The 24379-nt window shown below is 49.1% G+C and overlaps 1 protein-coding gene across 2 annotated transcripts in view; it reads left to right on the top strand.

The window, feature by feature from the left end:
- Rptor (regulatory associated protein of MTOR complex 1) overlaps positions 1-24379 on the top strand; it is a 306486-nt gene that overhangs the window by 178513 nt on the left and 103594 nt on the right. For both annotated transcript variants that reach the window (XM_075989895.1, XM_075989893.1), the window contains 2 exons: positions 2825-2884; positions 24219-24319. In XM_075989895.1, the coding sequence (XP_075846010.1) occupies positions 2825-2884; positions 24219-24319 (161 nt within the window). The remainder of the gene's footprint in view (positions 1-2824; positions 2885-24218; positions 24320-24379) is intronic.

Below are 24379 nucleotides of genomic sequence, written 5' to 3'. Positions count from 1 at the left end.
CTCCTAGGTGCTGAGATTAAAGGTGTGCGCCACCATCCCCAGCACTGAGTCATTTTGTTTCTTCTTGGCCCTCATTATCCAGGAACACCCTCCCATAGAAGCCAATAGTATGAAAGGTGAGACCAGTGTTAGTCCTGGTGCGGCGAGCTGATGTTTTCTCTGGCTGTGACTTTATGCTACCCATTTTGGGAGTGCAAAGTGCTGCTTCTGCTCCCTGCCTGTGAGCAGCGCCAGCCCAGTTGGGTGGGAGTAGGCAGGAGGATTGGGCTGAGCTCCCCAGAAGCTTGTTTGTGGGACTGACCTCTTTGGCTGTGTTCCTAGTTCCAGAGTGTCACTCTTGATCCTGGAATACAGTTTGTGACTCAGGCAGGATCCCTCTGGGTGTTCGTCAAAAGCCCCGGGGCTTCTCAGGGCCTCGAATTGGTGAAGCATGGCCTTGCTCTGCCTTCTTGGGGCAAGAGACGCTGCTCACCCCAATTAATACGTCCAGCCTCATGTTGCCACAGGGATCTTTGCAGTCACATCCTGTCAGGAGTTCATGAGTCAGCTAGTGCTAGAGAAAGCTTTGGCTTCCTCCAGTCTGAGGTGATTGCTTGCAATTTCCTGGCAGCCTTCAGTGCTGATCTCTGATCCTCACCCAAGGGAGACGGCCCCCGCTGTCCCCATCTGTTGTGTGAATGTGCAGCCCAACAGGTGACTCATCCTTTGCCACGGTTACAGCACTTCCAGTTTCTCTTCTTTGTTCTTTGGAATTATCAAGTAGTTGTTTTTAATATTTTATCTGGAATTTATTATTGCTTTTGACAAAAGAATTAGTTGGATACAAATGATCCTGTCATTACTGGGCTCCAGACATCCCAGTCAATAAATCCATTATGGATGAGAAGACAAAACAATGAGGAGTGCAGCTCACTAGGGCTCAGACCCCAAAATGTGTCTCTTGTTGTTGGTCATGGTCACCCAGCAGGAGAGAGGCGCTGTTGGAGCTGTTGGTCATGCTCACCCAGAGACACTGTTGGAGCTGTTGGTCATGGTCACCCAGCAGGAGAGAGACACTGTTGGAGCTGTTGGTCATGCTCACCCAGAGACGCTGTTGGAGCTGTTGGTCATGGTCACCCAGAGACGCTGTCGGAGCTGTTGGTCATGCTCACCCAGAGACGCTGTTGGAGCTGTTGGTCATGGTCACCCAGAGACGCTGTTGGAGCTGTTGGTCATGCTCACCCAGCAGGAGAAAGGCGCTGTTGGAGCTGTGTGCATCTGTGCTGACTCTAAGGATATAAGGTGTCTATAGAGGGGGCTGAGCAGAGCTCTTGTTAGGTCGACAGAAGGATCTAGCTACTCAGGGCCCAGCCACCAGCCTAACTAGATTCAGCATTCTAGCTCCGTATACTCAAAGGGGCTGTCCCTACTGTCAGAGAAATGTGACCCCAGGTTAATTTGTTTTACTCTTTGATTCGTAAAACACTGACTGCAACAGCTCTACCAAAACCCAAATTTTCTCCCACTGCTTGAGTTGAGCCTTGTTTCTTGAGGCAGAGAGCGTGGCTGGGCAGCTGTGTTCCGTGTCCTGGGCAGGAGCCATTTACTTGGCACGTACGGTCCGTCTGTTATCTTGTCTTTCTGCTTTTGTATCTTTCTGTTCTTCAGTCCTCTCACCCATAAAGGGTTTTCTTCCTTGTCTCCCAGTTGTGGCCTGATCTTTGTACTGAGCACATTGAATATTGGTGATATGTGTACATACATTTCACAAATGACCTGGTGAGCCCGTGCAAGGTGCAGACATCAAAAATGGAAAATAGGCACAAACTGCAGACTGTCTTAACTCCTGGGTGAGAGAAGTAGAGAGTGGCCTGTAGCACAAGCATGTGGGCCGTTGTCAGTGTGTCAGAGTTGGAAGCAAGTCTGCAGAATGCACTGAAAATTGTAAGTGGAGTCATCCTGGACTGGGGCCGTCTCATGTGCTGTGTTCCTGCTGCAGCTTTCGAAGCTCTAGTCTTAAACATAGACAGTTCAGGCGTTTTACATTTCTCCCACTGAAAACACTCAGCTGCCTTTTTCTTCAGTGCTGTCATTGATCCTGTTCCGCTATGTGCCAATAGCTCTAACAGGAGGGGAAAAGATGGCTTCTTGCCTTCTGTCAGCACACACAAATTAGACAAAGCCCTGCCACTTCCATTCTTGCTTTCTGAGGGTGGCTTCGTCCACAGATGAGAAGTCTCTCAGCTCTGGCTCCTTTGACTTTTTGATGATTAAAATGGTATAATTGAATCCATGTTCCTTTGTCTTCTGTAAGCAGCGTTTGTGTGCCTTGAAGCCATGCATCCACTCCCCAGCACTACTCCCCGCCCCCTCGCTCTTTTAAGAAGGAAGAAAAGCAGGGTGGGGGAGTCCAGCCTACTCCAGCAGTTCTTAGCTGAAGCCTTGCTCTGAGTCTCAGCTCCTTGCTACTCTCCAGGGACAAGACTCCATTGACTGCTGCCGCCCCTTTTCTCCTGCTGCTGGTTCCAGATGCTGTTCTGTAGTCCTATAGCCTTGGCAGACTGGCAGTGAGGCTTGCTTCTTTTGACGAGGTTTCTCTGTGTAGCTCTGGTTGTCCTGTAACTCGCTCTGTAAACCAGGCTGGCCTCAAACTCACAGAGATCCACCTTCCTCTGCTTCCTGAGTGTTAGGATTTAAGGTGTGAGCCACCACAGCCAGCTGAGGCTTGCTTCTTAAACCTAAAAGATGCCTGATCTGTATTTGTTTAAACGTGATTTTTACCCCTAGACGGTTTTCATATTCAGGGTTCCATTCATGCCTCTCATGTCCTCTCCTTTCTCTGCAGGTTTTGCATGCAGAAGTGTGTTAGTCTGGTGCCTGGAGTCACACTGGATTTGATAGAAAAGTAAGTAAGATTTGAGCCCTGTTGGCTTCCTGGGTGTGCGTGTCTTCCTCTTCCTGCTTGTGTCCTCAGAAGTCCTCACGTCAGTGTGGGGTTCTCCCTTTCATGTGGATCTGTCCTTTGTTCTCTGATCGAAGCTCTGCTCATGATAGTTACACAAGGGCTTGGTGTTAGAGGTACTAGCATGGGGCCATATTAAAAGAAATGATAAGAAGCTCTCTTCCTGTGAATGTTTAAAATACTGCAGACTGTGATGATCCAGAACACAGGGCTGCCCACACGGTCTGTCTGAAACAGCTAGACTCTAGTTCCACCCTGACCTCGTTGCCTTTAACTTCAGGTTGGTCTTCAGTGTGCTGTGTCTTACCTCCAGCCAAGTTACTGTCGCAGGCAAACCCATTCCAGAAACAGCCAGGGTGTTCACAGTGTGAGAACCTGTATTCTCTCTTGCTCGAAGCCTGCTAAGGTCACTGAGAAGTATGTTTCTCTCCTGTTCTGATTTCTCTGCTTCTGAAATAGTAGTATCTCATGCCTCTAACCTTGGCCTGTGTTTGACTCCTCTCTACTCATCCTGACCTCTATCAGAAGTATGAAAAACTTGGGGAGGTTTTGGAACCCCACATTTTCCAAAATTACTAGAAGAATGTTTTTCCAAGTTGGGATACACAGGAGTATGTGTGTGAAAATATCCAAGGCCCGAATTTGTTAAGGTAATGAGAAAAGCAGTGTCCTCCGTGAGTCTCCCTAGGAAAGTGCTTTCCATGCACGTGAGGGCACCCACTCCAGACCCTGTGCCCAGGGCAGAGCTGCATGCACACCGCTGGCACCCACCTCCCATGCCATAGTAAGTGAAAACTGCAGTCGGAATTGTTTTCCATGTGCCGTAAACACGGGGCACAAAGGCATGAAGAAGCATGAGGCTTGGGGTTGAGGGTGTGGACACAGTCAGTGGACACAAGGCCCTGGGCTTGATTCCCCAGCATTGTCCAGTAAAGAAGAAAAACAGCTACTTCAGCTGAACAGCAAAGTTGTAAGCAGAGACTGCTCACTTGTCTCCCAGCCACCCAGACCCGAATAATCACACAGAAACTATTAATTAGAACACTGTTTGGCCAATGGCTCAAGCATATTCCTGGCTAACTCTTACATCTTAAATTAACCCATTTCTATTAATTTGTGTATTGCCACGAGACCGTGATTTACGTGTAAGGTTCCAGTGTCTCTTTGACTCCACCTACTCTCTATATATATCTCTTCCAGCCTGGCTATATTCTCCCCTGCCATGGGCCAAAGCAGCTTCTTTATTAACCAATGGTAATAAAACATATTCAGAGCATACAGAGAGAATCCCACATACAAGGGTAACTTGAAACAGGAGAAGGAGCAACAATACCATGGAATTCTGACTCTTTCCATATATAAAAATTACAGAGTGTATATATTTTTATTGCAAAAAATGCAGCATGTAAAATACATCTATACCTCACTAATAGTCATCAAAATACAACGAGGACCACTACATGCAATTTGAGGCTAGTGTTTCCTTTTGGGTTTTGAATTGCCATCTAAGCTTAAGGGTATATCCATTCACAGTGAATGACATGGAAAAGTAGTGGCTGCCAGCAGGGCACATGGGAGGTTCAGAAATCCCTTGCCAAGCAGGGCTGAGTCTTAACAGAGCAGTTTAGAAACCAAAGCACAGTGCACGGCAGAGTGGGGCTGTTGGTAGACAGTAGGTCTGGGTGGTGGTGCTTCATTTAGGAGTTAAGCAAGCTGCCCTTAGCCAGACACAGGTCAGTTGGCCTGGTACAGACGCAGTAGAAAGAAGTAGAGCCTCTGGTGTCACCCGTGCCTTTTCAATTATGGTATGACGAACTGTGCTGGCTTCCTTACCTGATTCGTGTGTAAGAATGTGACCTAGGAGCACATTTGCTGATTTTCTTAGCTCTGTAAGTGGTGATGGAACCCACAGAGGATGGTGACCCGTGCGCACACACCCCTTTCTGTCTGTGTGTTCTTACTGTTCACAAATGTTAAATACTTGTCATCAGGGACCACAGTGATGCTGCTGCTCAGACCAAGGAGCAGGGCAACAGACAAGGGCTGGGCAATGCTGGTTCACGTGATCTCCACAAAGTTCAGTTGTCCCTTTCTCGGACTGTGGGAGACAGGTTATGCTCTCCCCAGAAAGTCTTCATGGTGTGTCCCCACCTCAAAGTCATGCTAGAGCTCTTGCCAGGGTTGGTGTACAGGAAGGATGGTGTGACCCCGCGGACGTCAGTGACCTGTGACACAGCCACTGTGTTCCTGGGACTTCACTCTTGAGAAGTGAAACCCGAGGCTAGAGCAATGGCTCAGTGGTTAAGAGCACTTGCTGCTCCTGCAGAGGACCCAGGTTTGTTTCCCAGCATTCATAAGGCAGCTCACAAGTGTCTGTAACTCCAGTTCCAGGGGATCAGATGCCTTATTTTGACCTCCACAGGCTCCTGCTCGCGTGTGGTGCACATACAAACAAGCAGGCACACACATATGCACATAAAATAAAATAAATATTTTTTGAAAAAGAAAGGAAAAAATGAAACCTACAGAATAATCCACATGGAGTTACATGAGGACCAGAAACTGCTGTCAGCAGGAAAAGAAGATGTGACACACACAGCACAGGTGGCTGCAGAAGCCAGTCTCTGTAGTGATGAGGCGAGCAGGCCTACTTTACATCCCGCACAGCTAGCTTTACCCCGAAATAACAACACAAAAATTGTATTCTTTTAAACACTGCCTGGCCCATTATATCTAGCCTCTTCTTGGCTAACTCTCGTATCTTGCTTAACCCATTTCTAATAATCTGCATAGCACCACGAGGTGGTGGCTTACCGGGAAGGATTCTAGCCTACATCTGTCTCGGGTCGGAGCTTCATCGCATCTGCCTCACTGCCTTCTACCCATCATCCTCTTCTGTTTACTCCGCCTACCTAATTTTCTGTCCTATCAAAGGGCCAAGGCAGTTTCTTTATTAACCAATGAGAGTAACACATAGACAGATGACCCTCCTCCATCAAGTCTCCAAGAGTGGCATTCTGTAAAACACAGACCTGTGGGGTGGGAGGAAGTAGGTGAGGACTGTGGAGAAGATCCGAGGGACTAACCCCAGAGATGCCTTCGTATGTTAAAGCCATAGACTTCACACCAAAGGAAGTCATTTAGGTATGTAACACACACACCAATGGAGTTAATGTAAATGTGGGGTCAGGTAGCAGTGCACTAGGAGGGTACTGGCCAGAATCGCTGGGGCCATAGCAGAGTTGGCAACCACTGTGAACAAAATGACCAGACAAGAAACAGCACCCAGGGAAGATCAGGGGCTGAGAGAAGTGGTTTCTTCTGCTTCATGGGCAAGTCATTTCCTATTCACTATTAGAACTGGCCATTGAGGACTGGCAAGCAGTGGTGGGCATCCTTCCGCCCAGGCAGAAAAGACCAGCGCTTCTACCAGACATCACTTTCCCAGATGGGACCTCACACCCTCACACTTCTGCTTTTCCCAACCAGCAAGGTCAGCCGCGATTAAAAGTTGATGCCAAAGACTAGGTGTGGTGTTTGTTTATTTGGTTTTTTGTGTGTAGTTCTTGCGTGTATGTATATTTGCCCTGTGAGTGCCTGGGGCTGGCAGATTCCAGAAGATGGACCTGGAGGAATTATAGGCAGTTGTTATGTTGCTGTGTGGGTGCTATGAGCAAACCTCAGGTCCTCTGGAAGAGCAGCAAGTGCTTTTAACCACTGAGACATCTCTCCAGCACTTGGGTTTTTTGTTTGTTTGTTTGTTTGGTTGGTTGGTTGGTTGTTTTTCACACAGGGTTTCTCTGTGTAGCTTTGGAGCCTGTCCTGGAACTTGCCCTGTAGACCAACTGTGCTATGATTAAAGTGATTAAAGGTGTGCGCTACCACCACCTGGCCGTTTGTTTGTTTGTTGAGTTAAGGAAGATGTAGTGTGTTGTCACTAGGGTGGGCATGTTTCTGAATGAGTCTGGGAGGCGTGGTGGTGAGAGAACACGGGACTCCACCATGCAGTGTTGAGAGCTTGGGAATGCAGCTCTAGTTGTGAAGTTTAAAAGCAGAAACGCTGGTTTCCAAGAAGACTGCGTGGCAGAGAACGTGCGGAGGTTGATTTAACAGTCTTAGTGTTGCGGTCGTCATTGTGCCTGTGGTTAAGGTGTTGCCTTGGGTCTGAGTCACAAAGAGCAGTCTATTTCAGTTGAAACGGACACAGAGCAACATTTGCCGTTCGAAACCATATCGCTGCTCTCCCTTGTAGCTTGACAAGGGTTAAATTGAGTGTGAATGGGTGAATCATATTTTTATTTTTATGCCAGGACAAATTACAAACTTGAGAATTACACCACCCTCAGAGAAAACCTGATGCAGAGCCCCAGAACTCACCGGCTACATTAGATCGAGTTCTGAGATGATGTGTTTTTCACCTTTGCTTGAGGGATGCTGCCATTTAAAAGAAAGTTTTAGACTTTTTTCTATTATGTTACAGTATTGTAAGAAGGTTTGATTTCAGACAAATTGAAACACGTTGCTCTGAGTGGTCCTGCACAATCCTCATTTCATCCTCTCTGTTATTATCTTGATGTCTCCTCAAAACTTTCCCAGTTTCTGTGCAGTGCCTGTACTTGTGTGGCGCTCTACCTCCTCCCAGTCCATCCCACCCTCCTTGCTGGTCCACTTGATGCCAGCGCTGCGCTTATGCGCCTCTGAGTTTTCACAGAACTCAAGCTTTGGCCTAGCTCTCCATAGTCACAGCCTCTGACTGCCCTCCCACCGTGAAGAGGCAGCAAAACAGAGCTGTCTGCAACCAGGCAGCAGGGTGTAGAGCAGAACCAGGCTTTTGTTTTTGTCCCTATGTTTTAATTCGTGTACAGGCTTACATCCTGTATTAGGCCATTTTGAAGTTTCTAACATATAGTACTATGGAGACTGGAGGCACAGCTCGGTGGTCAGGCACTTCCCTAGCATGGACAAGGCCATGGGCTCTACACCACTACAACACACACTGCCACAGAGCAGAACATAGAAAGAAAAGAGGTTTTGTTAGCTTACCTTTCTGGAGATACGAGGTCATGGAGCCACATCTGCTGAGGTCTTGCTAGAAGAGTCCTAGGCTATGCAGTGTATGACATGATAAGACGGGTGAGTATGTGTATGGTGACTGTTTGTGTCTTCTTCCCCTGACCTCATCTAATCCTTAACCCCTCCAGCGGCCCCCTGGTCTGCACAGGGGCTGAGGTCACTCCTTGAAACTTTGGAGGATGCACTCTCGGCATATCCAAGCCATAGAACATCCTCTCTTCAGGATGTGAAAGATAAGGGGAGATGTAGCACAGAGTGGAAGGACACGAGACCATGGGGCCCTAGGACATGCTGTCAGTGGGAACTGCTCTCCTGCTGCTGTTGCTGCTGGACACGGTGCTCTAAGAAGCGAGTGTCTTCATGGTTATCCTGGAGGCCACAGCCTGCTGGTTTCCCATGGGTCATGGCCCCTTGCTTTATCATGCATCTGCACACAAGCTGTACAGGCAGAATGTTGGGACCTGTTGTCTGAGGGTGAGTCTCCAAGAGTGTACTTGTCACCAGCATGCCACTGGGCAGCATGCCCTGGCACAGGAGCCCAGGGACACTTTTCTGGAAGTAGGGCCCAAGAGCCAAGATCCTTTATCCCAATGCTGAGAGCCTGAGCAGGCTCCACTGTGCTTGGTCCACTCCCCAGCTCCAGCTCCACAGGAAGGACAGTCTCTGCGGGCCAGGCTTGCACGCGCCACAACACAGTGCCGGCTGAGCCAGGTTGGCTCCAGAGCCCCAGAACACTTAAAAAGCCCTTTAATATTCTGTCTCTTTAAAACTTTGTTGAAATGAAGTGATCATAGGATAGTTACTTGCTTCTCTGTTGCATGGTCAGCACTTAAATTGGTTCAGGTCTGTTTCGAAGTACCCAGGACTCCTGTCGCCTCAGAGCCCTCTCATCCAGGTACGAGCAGCAGATGGGCTTGTGCGGTGCATCCAGAGATGCGTGTTCACCCCAGCTGCCTTCCTGGCTCACTCAAAAAACCCAAGGAGCAAAAGCCCAGCCTCCCCACCCAGGCAGCATGAGTGTTCTCTTAAAAAATGTATAAATAGCTGATGGTTTGAGAATCATGGAATATTTCAAAATATATAAATTTTTGAGTAGTTGAGAGATTTTAATAAAAACATTTGCTCGATATTGACAAAGCTGTCAGGGGAGTTGCTGGGTGAGGTTTGTGTAATTGGCTGGGTGACATACATGGTCACGTGCCCCTGCTCACTGTGGCTAGTCTTTCGCAGAGAGTTGGAGCTCTGAGTTTTCCAAATCTCATTTGCATTAAAGCTGACAGGGAATCCATCATCATTTTGACTCGGGCTGATGGACTCCTCCTGGGTGGTTATGGTACAGTGTCTACCCCTTGTGCTTTCTCCAGGGACAGTGTGGCCTTGGTGCAGAGCTAGGAAGCCTCCTGTGAGTTCTTGTGTGTGCTGACCTTGGATCCGAATTAATTGGTGGGCTAGACTGTTTGAGTTACAGTTATCAGAGCAAACGGTGGTGGCTGTCTGTTCAGTTCTTTGGTTCCAGTCCATTTTCTCCGTAGCTGCTCATTATTCTGAACAAAATCCCGAGCTCTGTGGATTAGTGAGAGACTGGAGAGGAAAGCCCTGAGCGTCAGTGCTCTAAGGAAACCCCAGTGAGCTCTAGCGAGGCAGGGTGCAAGGATCTGGAGTTACAAAAGCTTACCGGGATAAACAGATGCTAGCAGACTTGTAGCTGCACATAAGCACAACATTAGCGGGGCTTCAGTTAGAGCTGCAATTGATTGTTCTGGCTTTTTAAGGATTCTAAACATTCGTTTGTATACTCTTATTCTTTCATTTGGCTCACCATGTGGAAGCCTTTCTGCTAATCACACACCAGGAGTGTGACCTTGGTTCTGGCCCACCCAGCCAGTGTGACGAGTCTCTGCACAGATGGGCTGAGAACACAGGCATTTGTTTCCTCGTGATAAAAGATCCCCAAGGGGAATGGACATCTCTCCTGGCACACATGTCCTTTGTCCATGTGTCCTGCCTGCCACTCATACTTCTTTCTCACACCCACCACCGGTGTTGTGCACAGGCCTCCCTCGGGGCCAGAGTGCTTGGCTGTCAGGGAAGCATTTCACTGAGCTTTCAGCTGTGGCCCATGAGAATCGTAGCAGCCACTGCAGGTGAGAGCCCTGAAGTCCCGCCGGCCTTTGGTGCTCTTAGGAAGCTGACTGGCTTGTTCTTTCTCATTTGCTGTGGGGGGTGGAAGCTAGGACCTCATGTACACCATACCATGGAGCTGCACCCCGGCACCAGGGTGTGGTTGTTGCCACCTGGTTTTCTTTCCATCTTCATGATTGGGTATGACAATACTTCTGCTGTCAGCCAGTTAGAAACCCACCCTGAGTTGTGTTGATATCTGTCTTTGTTGTCACTAGAGAAGGGACTGAGCTCCGCACTGTGGACTTGCTGGGTGGATATGGTGGGGACCAGGGTCAGTTTTCAGAGGTTGCCTTATTGCTATGCTCCAGGTTCCTCAGGACACCAAGGTAGCCTTAGCAATTACCTGCAGGTGCCACACGCCTCATGTGGGTGTTTCGTTACCTTTAGTATCTTAAAGCTAGGGAAGGTGTCTGTTTTCCAGTGTCTGCTGTGTCTGGGAGGAAGAGTGAACTCCCTTGAGCCCCCTCCATGCTTCTAATTATCCTTGCTCACCTATCGCCTGATGAATATGCCTGTTGCTGCTGCAATGCATATTTATATTCCGAATCCTTTGAGAGAGTGGCAATAAGATCCATGCTTGCAAATTAAGGGACATTTTTCAGCTCTGAAACAAAGTAATGAAACGCTTAAACAGTGCTGGAAATATTAGGGTTCTCGGAAAGCTCCAGGGATCCTACAGATGCTGAACCTGCTCCAAGAGGCGGTTAGTTAGTATTCTGATCACTAGAGGCACAAAGTGTACAAAAAATTATTCATGATTAACATCGATTGCGTAAACACGTACTCTAAAGAGCTAACGGGCATGTCTGGAGCAGCACAGCTGCCGCTGATGCGCCTGCTGCTTCAGAGGCTGCAGGACCATCCACCTCCAGGTGCCCGCTGCCCTAGCGTGGACTTGATTCTGGATTTGAAACCACGTGGCTTTCATCACATTCTAAAATAGCACTTGCTGAGCACCCCTATATGCCCAGTCCTGTGTGGAGGGCTTTGTATATTATCCCCTTCCCTTTTCTTGTTGGAGGTTTTTTGTTGTTATGTTTGTTTGTTTGTTTGCTTGTTCGAGTAGTCAGTCCTGGCCATCCTGGAACTCACTCCATAGATGGGGTGGCCTTGAACCAGATCCGCCTGCCTCCTTAGTGCTGTCTCCTTAGTGCTGGAATTAAAGGTGTGTACCACCACCACCTGGCTATATCACCTTCCTAAAGGGCCCTTTGAGGGCAAATTTTGTCATTCACCTTTCAAGAGCCAAGAAAATGCAACTGCAGAGTGGGTGTGCCTAGCAGTCTGCTGCAGTGGGCATCTGAGCCATGCCATACCCTTTCCTCAGCATCCTCAATTAGGACAGGCCTGGGGACCATGACTGCCCGGGTAGACTCATAATGCGGATAGTTTTAAAAGGTAAGCATTAAAAGATACAGGCTTGGTTTTAAAAGTATGTTTCTTTCCGGTGTAGTTAAAACAGCTGTTTATAGTGAACAGTCAGCAGTTGATCAGCATGCATGGATCACCAGTCCTGAGAAATCGGCCCTTGGTCAGCATGGTCAGGACATGATCCTCTGAGTAGCCTCACTGGATCGGGAGAACAAATGCCCAGGGCCTGCACAGAGAGTCGGAACACTAGCAGGCAGAAAACTGGATCTCCGCCTGCCAACCCGAGCCCTCACCCACACATCCAGTCACCTGCCCCTCGCCTCGTCTCCAGGTGGTCACCTGAGCCTGGCACCTTTTACTCACACTCCTGTCAAGGCAACGCCTCTGCCTACAAGGAATTCCATGGTTTGTTCTGATGGGCGAGCTCAGAAAGAAACTCAGCTGTGCAGCAACATCACAGATGAGTCTTGGAGAAAGGATGTCAGGACTCAGAGGCTGCCATGGGGCACCTGCATACAACATGCACCGCTTCCTTTTTCTTCACAGTGGGGCCTCAGCACCGTGCCTGTCAGTCTCTCTGTGGCACTGACTTCATTTCTGCCCAGCTCAGAGTTTTGGTCCTAAGGAAACCAGGTGTGCTGGGAGCCAAAATTTCTCATTGAATATAGCTGCCAGGCAGAGCACAGTCAGCCACAGTGAGACAGAGCTTGTGCCTCACCTGAACGCTTGACCCACCTTTCTGGTGGCAACTTCTGTTTAACTAAGGGCTGACTCCGCTGCCTGTCACTGCAGTCACATGTCTGGGAAAGCTGGCCTCTCGACTGATTCCTGTGCCAGATGCGCACACATCCCCTTTGTCTCTGTGCTTTTGTCTGTACTCAGTGCTGTTACCTCCAGCATTAACATTGGGTTACATCGCCACATGCAGACCTCCTGACATTCCTTCCTGTCCCTCAGAGCTCCCCTCTGAGCTCGTTTCTCTTTACCTCTGGTGCACATCTACTGGGAGAATTCTGTCTGTCTGAAGATGCCATAATTTCCCCGTATTTGTTTGCATGGTTTTAGATCAACATTACCAAGAGACTGTCAATAAAATACCCGGAGTTAACTGTGATTTCATGAACCACTGCTACCAGTGGGTCCACAGTGCTCTTATCTCACCCCACCCCTCCTGATCCCCAAGCCCAGGCCACCTTGGGCCTGCCTTCCCATATGCTGGAGTTGGCTTTTCCAGAATGTCGTGGAAGTGGAACCCTTGGAAGTGTGTTTGCGTGGGTTCTTTGAGACTCTGACAGGTTTGGTGTACTGGTGCTACATTCCTTACTACAAGCGGGGTCCTGTTGTGTGTCAGTTTGCTTCACCTGATGGTGGGTCATTTTGGTTGTTATACCACAGTCAGTCATCTGTGGTCACATGTGGAAATGCTGTTTGTTTCCCCTGTGTGTGAGATGGCTGGTGGAGTGGTGGGTGTGCGTTTAATACTAAAAAAGAAGTTACCAGGCTGGTTTCTATCATGTGGACCATCTTTGCAGGTATGAGGGACGACCATTCTAGATCCGCGTCCACTCCTAGTGTCCTGCGTTTTCTGAGTCAGCGGTTCCAGAGGACATATACCGTCTGGTGTCAGGATTTGAACTTAAATTGACTGGAGCACCTTCATGTGTCGGTGCTGTTGGCTTATGTCCCTTAGGGAAATGGGTGTGCCTTCAAGTCTCTGGCCAGTTCTTAAATTGTGTTTGTCTTCAAGTGTGTTGGGTGTCAGTAGTCAGAGCCCTGTATTGTTAACAACTTTGAAAAATCTGTACCTTGTGTTTTTGTCTTCAAAGCTGTCCTTCAAAGGGAAGCTTTTCATTCTGATGAGATCTGATCTCACAGCTTTTTCTTCTATGGTTTGTGATTCTGTGTCCCACTTAAAAAGGCTTTGCCTGACTCTTCCAGGGCTGTTGACCTTTTTCCCTAGAAGTTTTACAGCTTTAACTTTTGTTTAAGTTTATGCTTCACCTTAGATTGATTTTGTATGTTGTGTACAGTACTGTTCAAAGTTCTTTTTCCGTCATGGCAGGGGAGCTGTGGATCTGTCTGTCCTGCCTGAGCCACCGTCTCTATCAATGTACTTAAGGCTTGCTTGTTTCGTTTTGTTTTAACTAGGGAAGCTGCAAGTATTTAAATTTCTTTTTAGTATTTTAGGGGCTGGAGAGATGGCTCAGAAGTTAAGAGCACTGGTTATTCTTCCAGGGATCCTGAGTTCGATTCCCAGCAGCCAAGCCACATAGTGGCTCCTAACCATCTACAATGAGATCTGGCGCCCCATTCTGGCCTGCAGACACACATGCAGGCAACGCTGTGTACATAGAAGAGAAATCTTTTTCAAAGTGCTCTTACCTAAACTGTGCTGTTGTTTGGCTGGGGGTCATTGTTGTCCAGACCATGAACATATAGCATGTTTTGGTTATTCATTTTTTGTTTTGAGACAGGGCATGTATATATTCATATCCCTGTCTGGCCTGAAACTTACTGTGTAGACCAGATGGGCATGACCTCACATAGATCTTCCTGCCTCTGCCTCCTGCGTGCTGGGTTTGAAGGCGTGTGCTACTACCACGCCCAGCAGTATACCTATTTTAAACACTCATCTCTGGGTGCTTTGTAGTTAGTTTTCTTCTGCCCTTTTCCCCTGTGGGTTCCTTAAGTGCCTAGTGCCATCAAGCACTAATAACCAGTGATTGTGGGAAGTGCAGAGCTCTTGGGTGGAGTGGTCTGGTCTGGGTGAGTCCAGGGGAATGTTTTCTTAGCCCGAAGAAATAAAAGACCAATCATTTGAAGTCATGTGAAGGCTGAGGAGAGCCCGTGGCTTCTTTGTCTGGTTCTGGTCCAGTACGTGCCCTGAGAGGGCTGAAGTACAGAAGAGGAAGCTTCCTGTCAGCAGCGTCCTGCACACCCAGGAGGTCGGTCTCATTGCACGTGCAAGGACATGCCCATGTGTTGACAGAGTCCCAAAGAAATCACAGAGAGTCCTACATTAATCATAAACTGATTGGCCTGGTAGCTCAGGCTTCTTATTAATTAATTCTTATAACATATCAGCCCATAATTCTTGTCTGTGTTAGCTACATCTTGCTTCCTCTGCATCTGGTTCCCAACTGCAGACTGAGTTTCTCTTTTCCCAGCATTTTTGTTGCCCCACCTCTACTTCCTGCCTGGCTACTGGCCAATCAGCATTTTATTAAAAATAATACAAGAGACAGGATAAAAGACCATTGTCCCACAGCACCCATGTATGATGGGTGTTTCCCACACGTGGAAAGCCAGAGTCAGTGTTCAGTGTATTCATTAGTCACTCTCCGCTTTATTCTTTGAGGCAGTTCTTGACTGGAGCTCCCCATTTGGTTGACTAGCTGGGATCTGTCTCCTCTTCTCCAGCAAAGGAGTTACAGATGGGCACTGCTGTACCCGGTTTTTATATGGGTGCTGGGGGATCCAAACTCAGGACTTCATGCGTGTAAAGCAGTTGCTTTGCCCCTTGAGACAGCTCCCCGCCCACTCGTGTGTGGTGGTGAACTGACCTTGAGTCCCAGGAGTTTGGGTGCCACAGCAGTGGCTGGACTGCGTGCACCTGGTGCCTCACTTGCCTGGAGTCTGTACAAACAGCGATCATACTCATCTGCTGGGGCAGATCGCAGGTGGGATTCCCAGAGCAGAGCGGGAGCTTGACACAGGCCTGGGCTTCACCATGCTGTCCTCTGGCCTGCCCTGCCTGGACTGGCGGTGTCCGGTTATTTACAGAGGTGTTCGCTGTGCACTGTTGTAGTTGTTTTGCAGACTCCATAAGATACAGTTATGTCATCTGCGAGTGCATACAGTTTTACTTCTTTCCAATTTTTGCATCTCTTATTTCTTTTTCATATTTTGTTGAACTGTCTAGTGCCTTTAGGACAGTATTAAATGGAAACAGTGGAGCTGGGCGTCCAAGCTCTGCTCTTAAGGGTCAGTGAAGGAGAAACATTTTGTGTCGTGTTGTTAAGCACAGCGAGCTGTTGGTGTCCCGTGGCTAGCCACTGTCTGGTGGGAAAGTTCCCTTGCCATCACAGATTGATGCTGGAATTTGTTACATACTTTTCCTGCGTCTGTTGAGGTGGCAGAGAAAAGCTGTTGATTGCTAAGGTTTGATTATCCCCTTTGTTCTTTTAGTGTGTACATTGCTGTTGAATGTTCAGACAGATCTTGAGCTGTTCTGACTGACCGACCGTCAGCCTGTGGTAGCCTTTTGTACATTGCTCTGTTCCATTGAGATTTTTGAGGATTTGTACACTTACTCTTCGTTCTTGGGGTACAGCCACAGCTCAGTATCCTCAGCCTGGACTGGCCCTTCCAAGAGTTCCTGCCTTGCCTGCTCTCTGCTGCCTGCTGCCATGCTTGTCTTGTGTTTAATTGGTTGTTTGGGTTTGGGTGGGGAGGAGATGTCTTTGACCTAGACTTCAATGTGGCCTTCCCTTGAAAAGCTTTCTCTCACTGGTTGTAAGGTTTCTTGTCTGGACCTGGACGGTTGTTCCTTGATGTGTTCATATGTGCATTCTTTGTGGTTGTTCTCTTCTGTGTCTCTGTCATTTCCTGGCCTGGGTGCTGTGGGCTGAATTGTGTGCACTATGGTAACAGCTTTTCAGTGTCTGTGTGTTTGCTGGGGCGGGGGTGGTGCCAGTACAGCAGTGGACACCAGAGCTCCTGAGACTGTCCATGGATCACAGTGGAAACCGCGGATTCCTGACCATTTGGCATTTGTGAATGGCTAGTGTGTGTGCACTGTGTATGAGGCGCTCAGGCGACATAGAATACAACTGGGTTGTGGGAAGGGATGTCAGGGCATGTGGTTTGTGGTCTGATTTGGCTTAGGAGAATGTTAACTTAGGAAAAATATTTTTACAAGTATCATAAACATCCATTGTCCATCAAATTAGCTCCAGGCTTCAGGCTCTGCCCTTTAGCTCTGAGTCATTAGGGGAGATGTGTATGCAACCTGTGTCCTAGCTTCAGTGCAGTGCTCTTGGTGGGGCTCTGTGTGGTTCTGTACACTGCACACAGCTCTGAAGATGCAGCCATTATGTACTGACCCTCGTTTTCAAAGAAATTGCTGGGTTCACCTCCTGTCGTCTTTGTAATGGATCATTTGCAGTAAGCGAGCCTACAAGGTTCTCCGCACAGCACAGTCACTGTGGCCATTGAAAAATGAGAATGCCCCGTGCCATAGCTAGTTGACTTCATCTGTCTGTGTTAACTGCCTTTCTTTCCTCAAAAACAAGAGGAGTTTTATTTTCCTTTCTTGTGTAGGGACTATATTTTTAGCGGATATCTCATTAAACACAAGTAAGCAAAAAGGAATTTTAAAAACACCCATACCCCTGCCCTGCCAAGACACCGTTGGAGCTGTGTTGTGGGCTGTTTCTGGTGTCGTGGGCGTTTGTGACCAGCATGCAGTGTGTCTTTACACAGTGCCTCTGTGTGTTGCAGGTTGTTTGCTATTGTGCATACTGAGCTGGCCACAGGGATGTATGCCAGCGTTTCTAGTGGACTTCGGATGGTGGGACTTGTACCATTTTGTTACCTTCTTTCTGTGTCCTCACTCTGTGGGAAAAAGATTGTCTCTGGTGTGATGGTGCCATCGTCCTGGAAGCCAGGGTAATGCTGAAGATTTTGTGCACACAGAGCGTTGTGATCAATCAGTAGTGATTCCAGCATTGGCCCACCAAACACACATAGGCACATGAGCTTGGTGCATTTGTGCCAAGCATGAAGACAGCCCAGACAGCATCACTGTTAAGATATAGAGGCACCCACATCCTATGGGGCAGTGGAGAAGGCAGCAGAGACCTCTGCAGGCCCTGGAGGATGGAAGGAGGTACCAGAGGAAGGTGTTTGGAGAGGTTACAAACCCGAGCTGTGTGGTAAGGGACTCTGTCTGGGCAGTCCTGAGTGCACGGGGTGCCCAGCAGTGAGGATGCGATGTTGACATGTGGAAGTGCTGATGGTGAGTGGAATAGTTTAGGGCGGTTAATGAGTTAGCCCCTGCATTGGTCCATTGTCCTGCAGTCGTTTTCTGTGGCCGTGAGAAAATACCGTGACAAAAGCAGCTAAGGGTATAAAGGCTTTATTATCTCACAGTTCCAGGTACAGCTTCTCATCTCAGGGAAGTCAGGCAGCAGCGGCTTGAAGCAGCTGGTCACATCCGGTCAAGAGCAGAGAGTGCATGATGCCCCTTCTCCTTTATACAATCTGGGACCCAAATTCAGGGAGTGGCACCATCTGCTTTTAGGATAAGGTGGTCCCCCACAGACTTGTCCCAGACCCACCTGATCTAGACAGCTCAAGGTGAGGCTCAGGTGTGGGGCAAGTCAACAGTTAAAGGTGGGCATCACAGGTGGTCACCTGAGGCAAGGAGGAAACTGGGGTCTTCAGTTTCAGTGGCCCAGCCTCTGCAGCGCTCCCTCTTGGGATGGTCCAGGTTTCTGTTCTTCCACGTTTCTTAGCATGAAAGCATTTCTGGGGTGCCCAGAGAAGAGTGAGGCTCACTCCAAGAGCCGAGACAGACCCTGAGGACATAGCTGAAGGATAGCACTGAGCCTGACTCCTTCCCTGTCCCCATCTGCAGCTGCCACAGTTACAGTTCTACCCACTGGGCGATGGGGAGTCTTCGGAATGAGTGGGAGCTGCTGCTGTTTTTGAGTTCCATGACTCAGGTTTGTGGGCTGCTGAGATTATGCAGTGTGCTTAGCATTCTGCCAAAAACTCTAAGGAGATTGATACATATCGAGGAAAGAAAGTCATTGCCCATAGGAATGTGTTATCTAGTTACACAGGAAATCAGCCTAGAGAAGCAGTGGTGGGTAATAAAAAGAACTCAGGAAAGGGTTTGGAAGAGTGCGGGAACTGTTCAGAGATGTGTGTGTGTGTGTGTGTGAGTGTGTGTGTGTGTGTGTGTGTGTGTGTGTCAGGAGTTCAGGGACTGTTCAGAGGTGTGTGTGTGTGTATCAGGAGTTCAGGGACTGTTCAGAGGTGTGTGTGTGTGTGTCAGGAGTTCAGGGACTGTTCAGAGGTGTGTGTGTGTGTGTCAGGAGTTCAGGGACTGTTCAGAGGTGTAGGTGTGTGTGTGTGTGTGTGTGTGTGTGTGTGTGTGTGTGTGTGTATGAAGAGTCCGGGGACTATTCAGAGGTAGGTGGGTGTCGGGGAGTGCAGGAACTGTTCAGAAGTGGATCTGGTTTTTCAGGAGTTCTACTAAGTTGCCATGTCCAGGGCATCTTGAGCTCCACAGCATAGATGGAGCTGCTTCTACACTATGTAGGAATTGACCCCACTGACCAAGAAGGGACGTGGGCAGCATAAACAAGCAGAAGCCAATGCTGCTGTTCCCAGCACTATGCCATCTGGCATTGGGCCAGTCTGAGGAAGCATGGACCAGATTGGCAACAGATTTACAAGATCAGCCATCAACTTGGTCAGATATTGACAGTTTTGAGGCCACAAAGGGATTTTCTCTTTCAGTGCATTGGACAGAAGTCTTTAACCTGTCCCCCAGAAGCCTGGCTGTTCCCGTGGAGTGTGCCCAACCAAAGCTGGGAAGCCCACTCTTCACAGCCGCAGGTGCCTGATGTCATTGAGATTTTAAGTAGAGGCACTCAAGGCCCCTATGGGAAAGACATCAGAGGACTTGGCAGCATTCTAGCTGACACAGGGAGCCCTCCCCCAACATGATGTGAATTAGAAGGGCTTGGATGGGGACAGCCTTCCTTCCCATCAGGCGGAAGCAGATAGTCACAGGAACTCTGTGCCGCACTTGGGCTAAGGCTGGGGAGCACATGTGTGAGTAGGGCTCGTAGCGAGGGTCCTTGCTGAAGAGAAGTTAGCAGTTCTGCTCTAAGCTCCTCTTAAGCTCAGGCTGTGAAGAAAGATGTAAAGAATGAAGAACAGCCCACCGCGTGTGAGGCAGGAGAGTCACTGTAGTTGCTCACTGGTCTGAGCAGGCTGATAGCCCTGAATGGCAAGGGTGTTCCAAGGTTTTATGAGGTTAGGGCAGCATTCCCAAACTGAGTCAGGATCCGACAGAGCAGATCAGGAAAGGGTGTTGGTACCTGACTTTCCAGGGGTAGGAGGGCCAATGGTAAGGGCTGTCAGAGATCTGTTGCTTCTAAGGTCAGGAGCACTAAGGGGAACTTTGCTGCTGGCTGCCCTGTGGTTTTCCCAGATTTGAAGGAAGAGGAGTACTGTGGAGCACAAAGGAAGCTGTAGGGTCATGAGGTCTTGGCTGATTTTTTTTCCAAGGCCAGAAAGATGTGGGGCATCATCAGCTTGCTATAAGCCCTACCTCCTGTATCCCAGGTCTACTTGTTCCTGGTCCTCAGACCTTGTGAGGCAGGTGGTGAGCCAGGCTGTGTTCAATTGTTCACCACTCTTTCTCAAAGTCAAGAACACCCTCAGGACAGCTTAGAATGAAGAGCACCTTTCTGGGAGGTGATCCATGTACAGTGGCACACATGGCAGTAGTCCCAAGTCAGTGGTTGGGTCTAGCTAGTTGTGAAACTTGGTATTGAAATAAACCAGACCTCAGTGAGCTCAGACAGCTGGCCCAAGACCACAGGGCAGTTACTAGCCAGATTCAAGCCCGTGTTTGTCTGACGCCAGAGTTCAGACTGGCTGCTTACCCTGTATATCCCTCAACATTGCTCGTCAGTTTGTAAAGACCTCTCATGACTGAGGCCCGATCTGTGAGTGTGCTCTTCCCACAGTCCATGACTCTGTGCAGCCCCAAGTGAGAAACAGACAGGAAGGGCAGGTGCTAGTGAGACACAAGTTGGCAGGGCACTCATAGGAATGAGGCCAAAGGAGGTGGAAGTCATCCGGACATTCAGACACTGACTGAACATGTACTTAGAAATGTCTCCTCGGTAAGGTTTGGATGACCAGTGATGTAACAGGGTCTGTCTGTCGCCTAAGTGGAAAAGGGTGGCTCCGGAGCAGAGTGGTGGACAGAGTCATCTCATGAGTGACTGTGCAGAGATGGTGGTAAGGGCCATCAGGGGTGTGGGGTGAAGAAAGAGCGGCCCAAGAGAAAAGTGGCAGACCGCCATCCCAGAACCCGCCCCGCTCTGAGGTCGTCATATCCGTGGCAGTGGAGACACTAAAATGTGGTCACTTTGTGGCAGCAGGTGCTGAACAGGGGTAGCCTGGGTGTTGAAGTCAAGGGAGATGAGTCCTGGCCGGAAACAGACAGCTGCAGGGGAGTGTAATGTATTCAGGAAGATGGGAATAAACCTTGTGCCGGCAGCAACAGCGGGAGGGAGAGCTGAGGAGGCGGCACGCCCCTGCCAAGGAGGTATCTGGCTGCCGCTGTGTCTGCTGTGCAAGTGTGACCTGTTTTATTTTAGTCCCGTGTCGCACATAAGGTTAGTTGTCGTGACTCAGAGCCGAGACACAGGATGCAGAAGTTGCCCAGCCTCAGCACAGCTGGGACTAGAGTTGGCTTCTCATCTTTCAGTCCTGTGATCACTTTCCACATAAAGTTTGTCCTTGATTAGCACCAAGGAGTTAAATTTTGAAAGAGCCCCTGTGCTTGTCAATGGACTTTCTAGGGCCTAGAGACGCTTCTGAAGTGGGGTGGGGGTCTCTGATGGGATGTTACAGCTACTTGTTTCCCTCTGGGTCCTGCTGTAGCCTGTGACGATCCAGATGGCTTCCCAGCTTCCCTGTCAGCTCTAGAGGACAAGGAGAACTGGTGTTGGCTCGCTCTGCCATTGTCATCCCAGAAGGACCTGTCTGCAAATGAGCTAGAAGCCACACCAGTGCTTACCCACTGGACAATCGGTCCATCAATCAATCGACCAATCAGTGTGATGATTTTTAGATCTATCTGCAACAGTTGGGCAGATGCCTATATTTTTATGATGATCTCAGGGAAGATAGGGGCTTTTTCAGGATACTATGGAATTTTAGTGCTGACTGTCACACATTAGAGTTTTGTTTTGTTTTTAAATACAAATAACCCAGACCCAAACACAGGCTCTGTTCTCAGTGGCTATTCAGTGACCAAGGCTAGGGTAGTGACACTTGCTGGCAGCTTCTCACTGCTGAGAGCGCAGCTTCTGTTCACATCCCCAGAAACTGTACCCAGGAAAACAGCCTGATCTGTGGTAGCCTCACTTGACTCAAAGCGTGTGGGCTTATCAGTAACCACCCAGGCTTGGCAACAGACTGTGGTAGGTCCCTTAGGTTCTGTAGACCCTGTACGTCTCCCAAGAAAACTGCCCACTGCACTAGGGTCCAGCCCCCCATGCTGTCTCCTTAGAGCTCACCTTTCTAGGTCCACCCAAGGCTGAAGATAAACAAGCAAAGAACTGGGAGCAAGTCTCCAGTGTTCCCTGCGGTTCAAGTGGGGTGGAGCCTCCATTCTCCGTTTGGATAACAGGAAGTGCACACCCCACCCGGCACTTGGAGGTTTTCCTGCTGCTCTCTGTTTTGTGTGATCTTGGCTGTGCCCTTGACTTGTTCCTTTATTATTATAAAGCACATGTTGAGCTGTCATAAAAAATCACTATGAGGCATCTAGTAGCCAGTTTCTCTATAGTTGTCCTGTAGTTTACTTGGTTTTGGTCACATAGCCCATTTCTAACTTGTCACAGTCTTAATAAAGCCACACTCTGCCTTAGTACGTCCTGTACTAAGTACATCTCCTTAATAAGTTCCTGGATTAGAATTAACTGGTGGCCAAGCACAGTGGCACATGCCATTAATCCCAGCACTCGGGATGCAGAGGCAGATGGGGCCCTCTGAGTTCAAGGACAGCCTGGTCTACAGAGTGAGTTCCAGACAGCCAGGGCTACATAGTGAGATCCTGTCTCAAGGGAAAGGGGGTGTTGACTGCTGTCTGGGAAGCTTCGCACTGAGTTAGAAGACAAGGTTGTATATGTTCCCAGTGTGATTGCTCTATTTCCCCAAATGTTGCCATAGTTTCTCTGACCCTTCCCTGAATGGTGTGACCCGGGGGCGGGGGGCAGTTCTTTAAGTGTGTGCTTGACGCCTATAGCGGGGCAGGGAGTGGCACAGTAGATCCCTTGCTGGAGACTGCACACTGTGGACGCTTGGTGGCCACTTACCTCTGGTGTTCGCTCATCTAAAGGAGGCTCTCCTGGCCCAGCCTGCTTATACCTAGGACTGTATGGAAGCTCAAGGCCTAAGAGTTCACTGGAAGAGAATGCTTTGGTGCTGAGCAGGCTGACCTGGGGTCAGGGTATTCACATTTGCCCAAAGAGGACATCTGACCTTTCCTCCCAGTTTCTTCCAGGTACTCTGTTTTTTTAGTGCAGCGGCTAAGCCACACTGACTGTTGTAGGGTAGGGCTCACCATACCAGGAAGACCAGCTGAGGTTGGGGGAGAGGGCAGTCTGTAAGTCCCATGGTGTCAGTCACACTGAAGCTGAGCTCGGTAGCTAGCCATTTCTCTGCTGAGACTCTAGTAAAGCCTCTATCACTAGGCTCAGGTGACCGTCTTGGTCAGCAGTGTTCTCTCTGTGTTGGCAACTGGAGAGAACTGGCTGACTGTCACTAAAGCTCCTTGAAGACAAGGAGTATTTGTACAGATGGTATTAGTGGAGGAAAGGCTCACTCTGCCTAGTTGTGTTATGTAGCTCGCCTGGCCCTGCTCCTCTCTGTTCCTGAGTCTTTGAGCTGTTCTTACTGACAGTACCATCAAATGGGTGACTATAATGGGAATTATTAATCTGTTCCACCTTATAAATAGCAAATCACACTCTAGTCTCTAAACCAAATCACTGTGAACATTTTCCTTCTGGGAGGAAGAAAGAGTTTCTAGTCAGATATAATTAAACTTGCTACCTGGTGGGTAAAGTTAAGCCTGCGGCAGAGCAGAAGATGGAGGGCATGCCTGCCCGCACCTTAGGGCTTTGAACTGCTCTGGCCTGCAGTGGACTCATCCGTGTCCTAGGCATGGACCCTCCGCCTTGTCAGGATGCAGTCTGCTTGCTCCTGGATTGGCACTCGGTGCAGCTTTCCTCCACCTCCTTTCCGTAGTGCACACGCCTGCCCTCCATGCCCTGCCTGGAGTGTGCACGTGTGCATGGCCAGACTCTCTGTGCACGTACTTGACGTTTGCTCCTCACCTGTCCCTCCCACGGAGTGGCGCTCTTCCTGGTAGCAGGTCTAGGTCTTCAGGACCAACTCAAAGGCTACGCAGTAAGTAAGCTGTACAGGGTAGGCCTTTGTTCCTCGGCCCTTCCGCAGCAGTGGATCCCTTGACCACGAGATGTGTGTCTTTGAGCCTAGCTGGGCTTGTGCTGCATGTGTGGAACAGTACAGCTGTATGCTGCCAGCTGTGCTTGGTCCATACCTGTAAGGGCAACAAGAAAAGTGTTGGTGTGTGTCTTCCTGGAGGGCAAAGCATAGGAGCTACTTAGGGTGAGCCTACATAGTGACTGTCTTGTCTCCTTGAAGGAGATGTGCGTGAACTCTGGGAATGTCAGGGACTCCAGAAAAACCTCCCAGCCACAGCCCAGCCTGTCCTTTCCTCTCCATCAAGATCTGTTCCCACATCTGACTCCCTTGCCTGTTTCAGTAGCCATGGCAGCACTAATGCAGACGCCATCTTGTCTAGGATTCCTGGCCGGCTGAATGACCGGAGAACCCCTCTGGGTGAGCTGAACTGGATCTTCACAGCCATCACAGACACCATCGCCTGGAATGTGCTCCCTCGGGGTGAGAGACACCACCATCAAACAGTATCACTGGTCCCCTCCAATGAAGAAGCTCACGGGC

The sequence above is a fragment of the Microtus pennsylvanicus genome, chromosome 11 (genome assembly GCF_037038515.1).
Source record: "Microtus pennsylvanicus isolate mMicPen1 chromosome 11, mMicPen1.hap1, whole genome shotgun sequence".
NCBI classification, from domain to species: domain Eukaryota; kingdom Metazoa; phylum Chordata; class Mammalia; order Rodentia; family Cricetidae; genus Microtus; species Microtus pennsylvanicus.
This window is presented reverse-complemented; position numbering and strand designations above follow the sequence as displayed.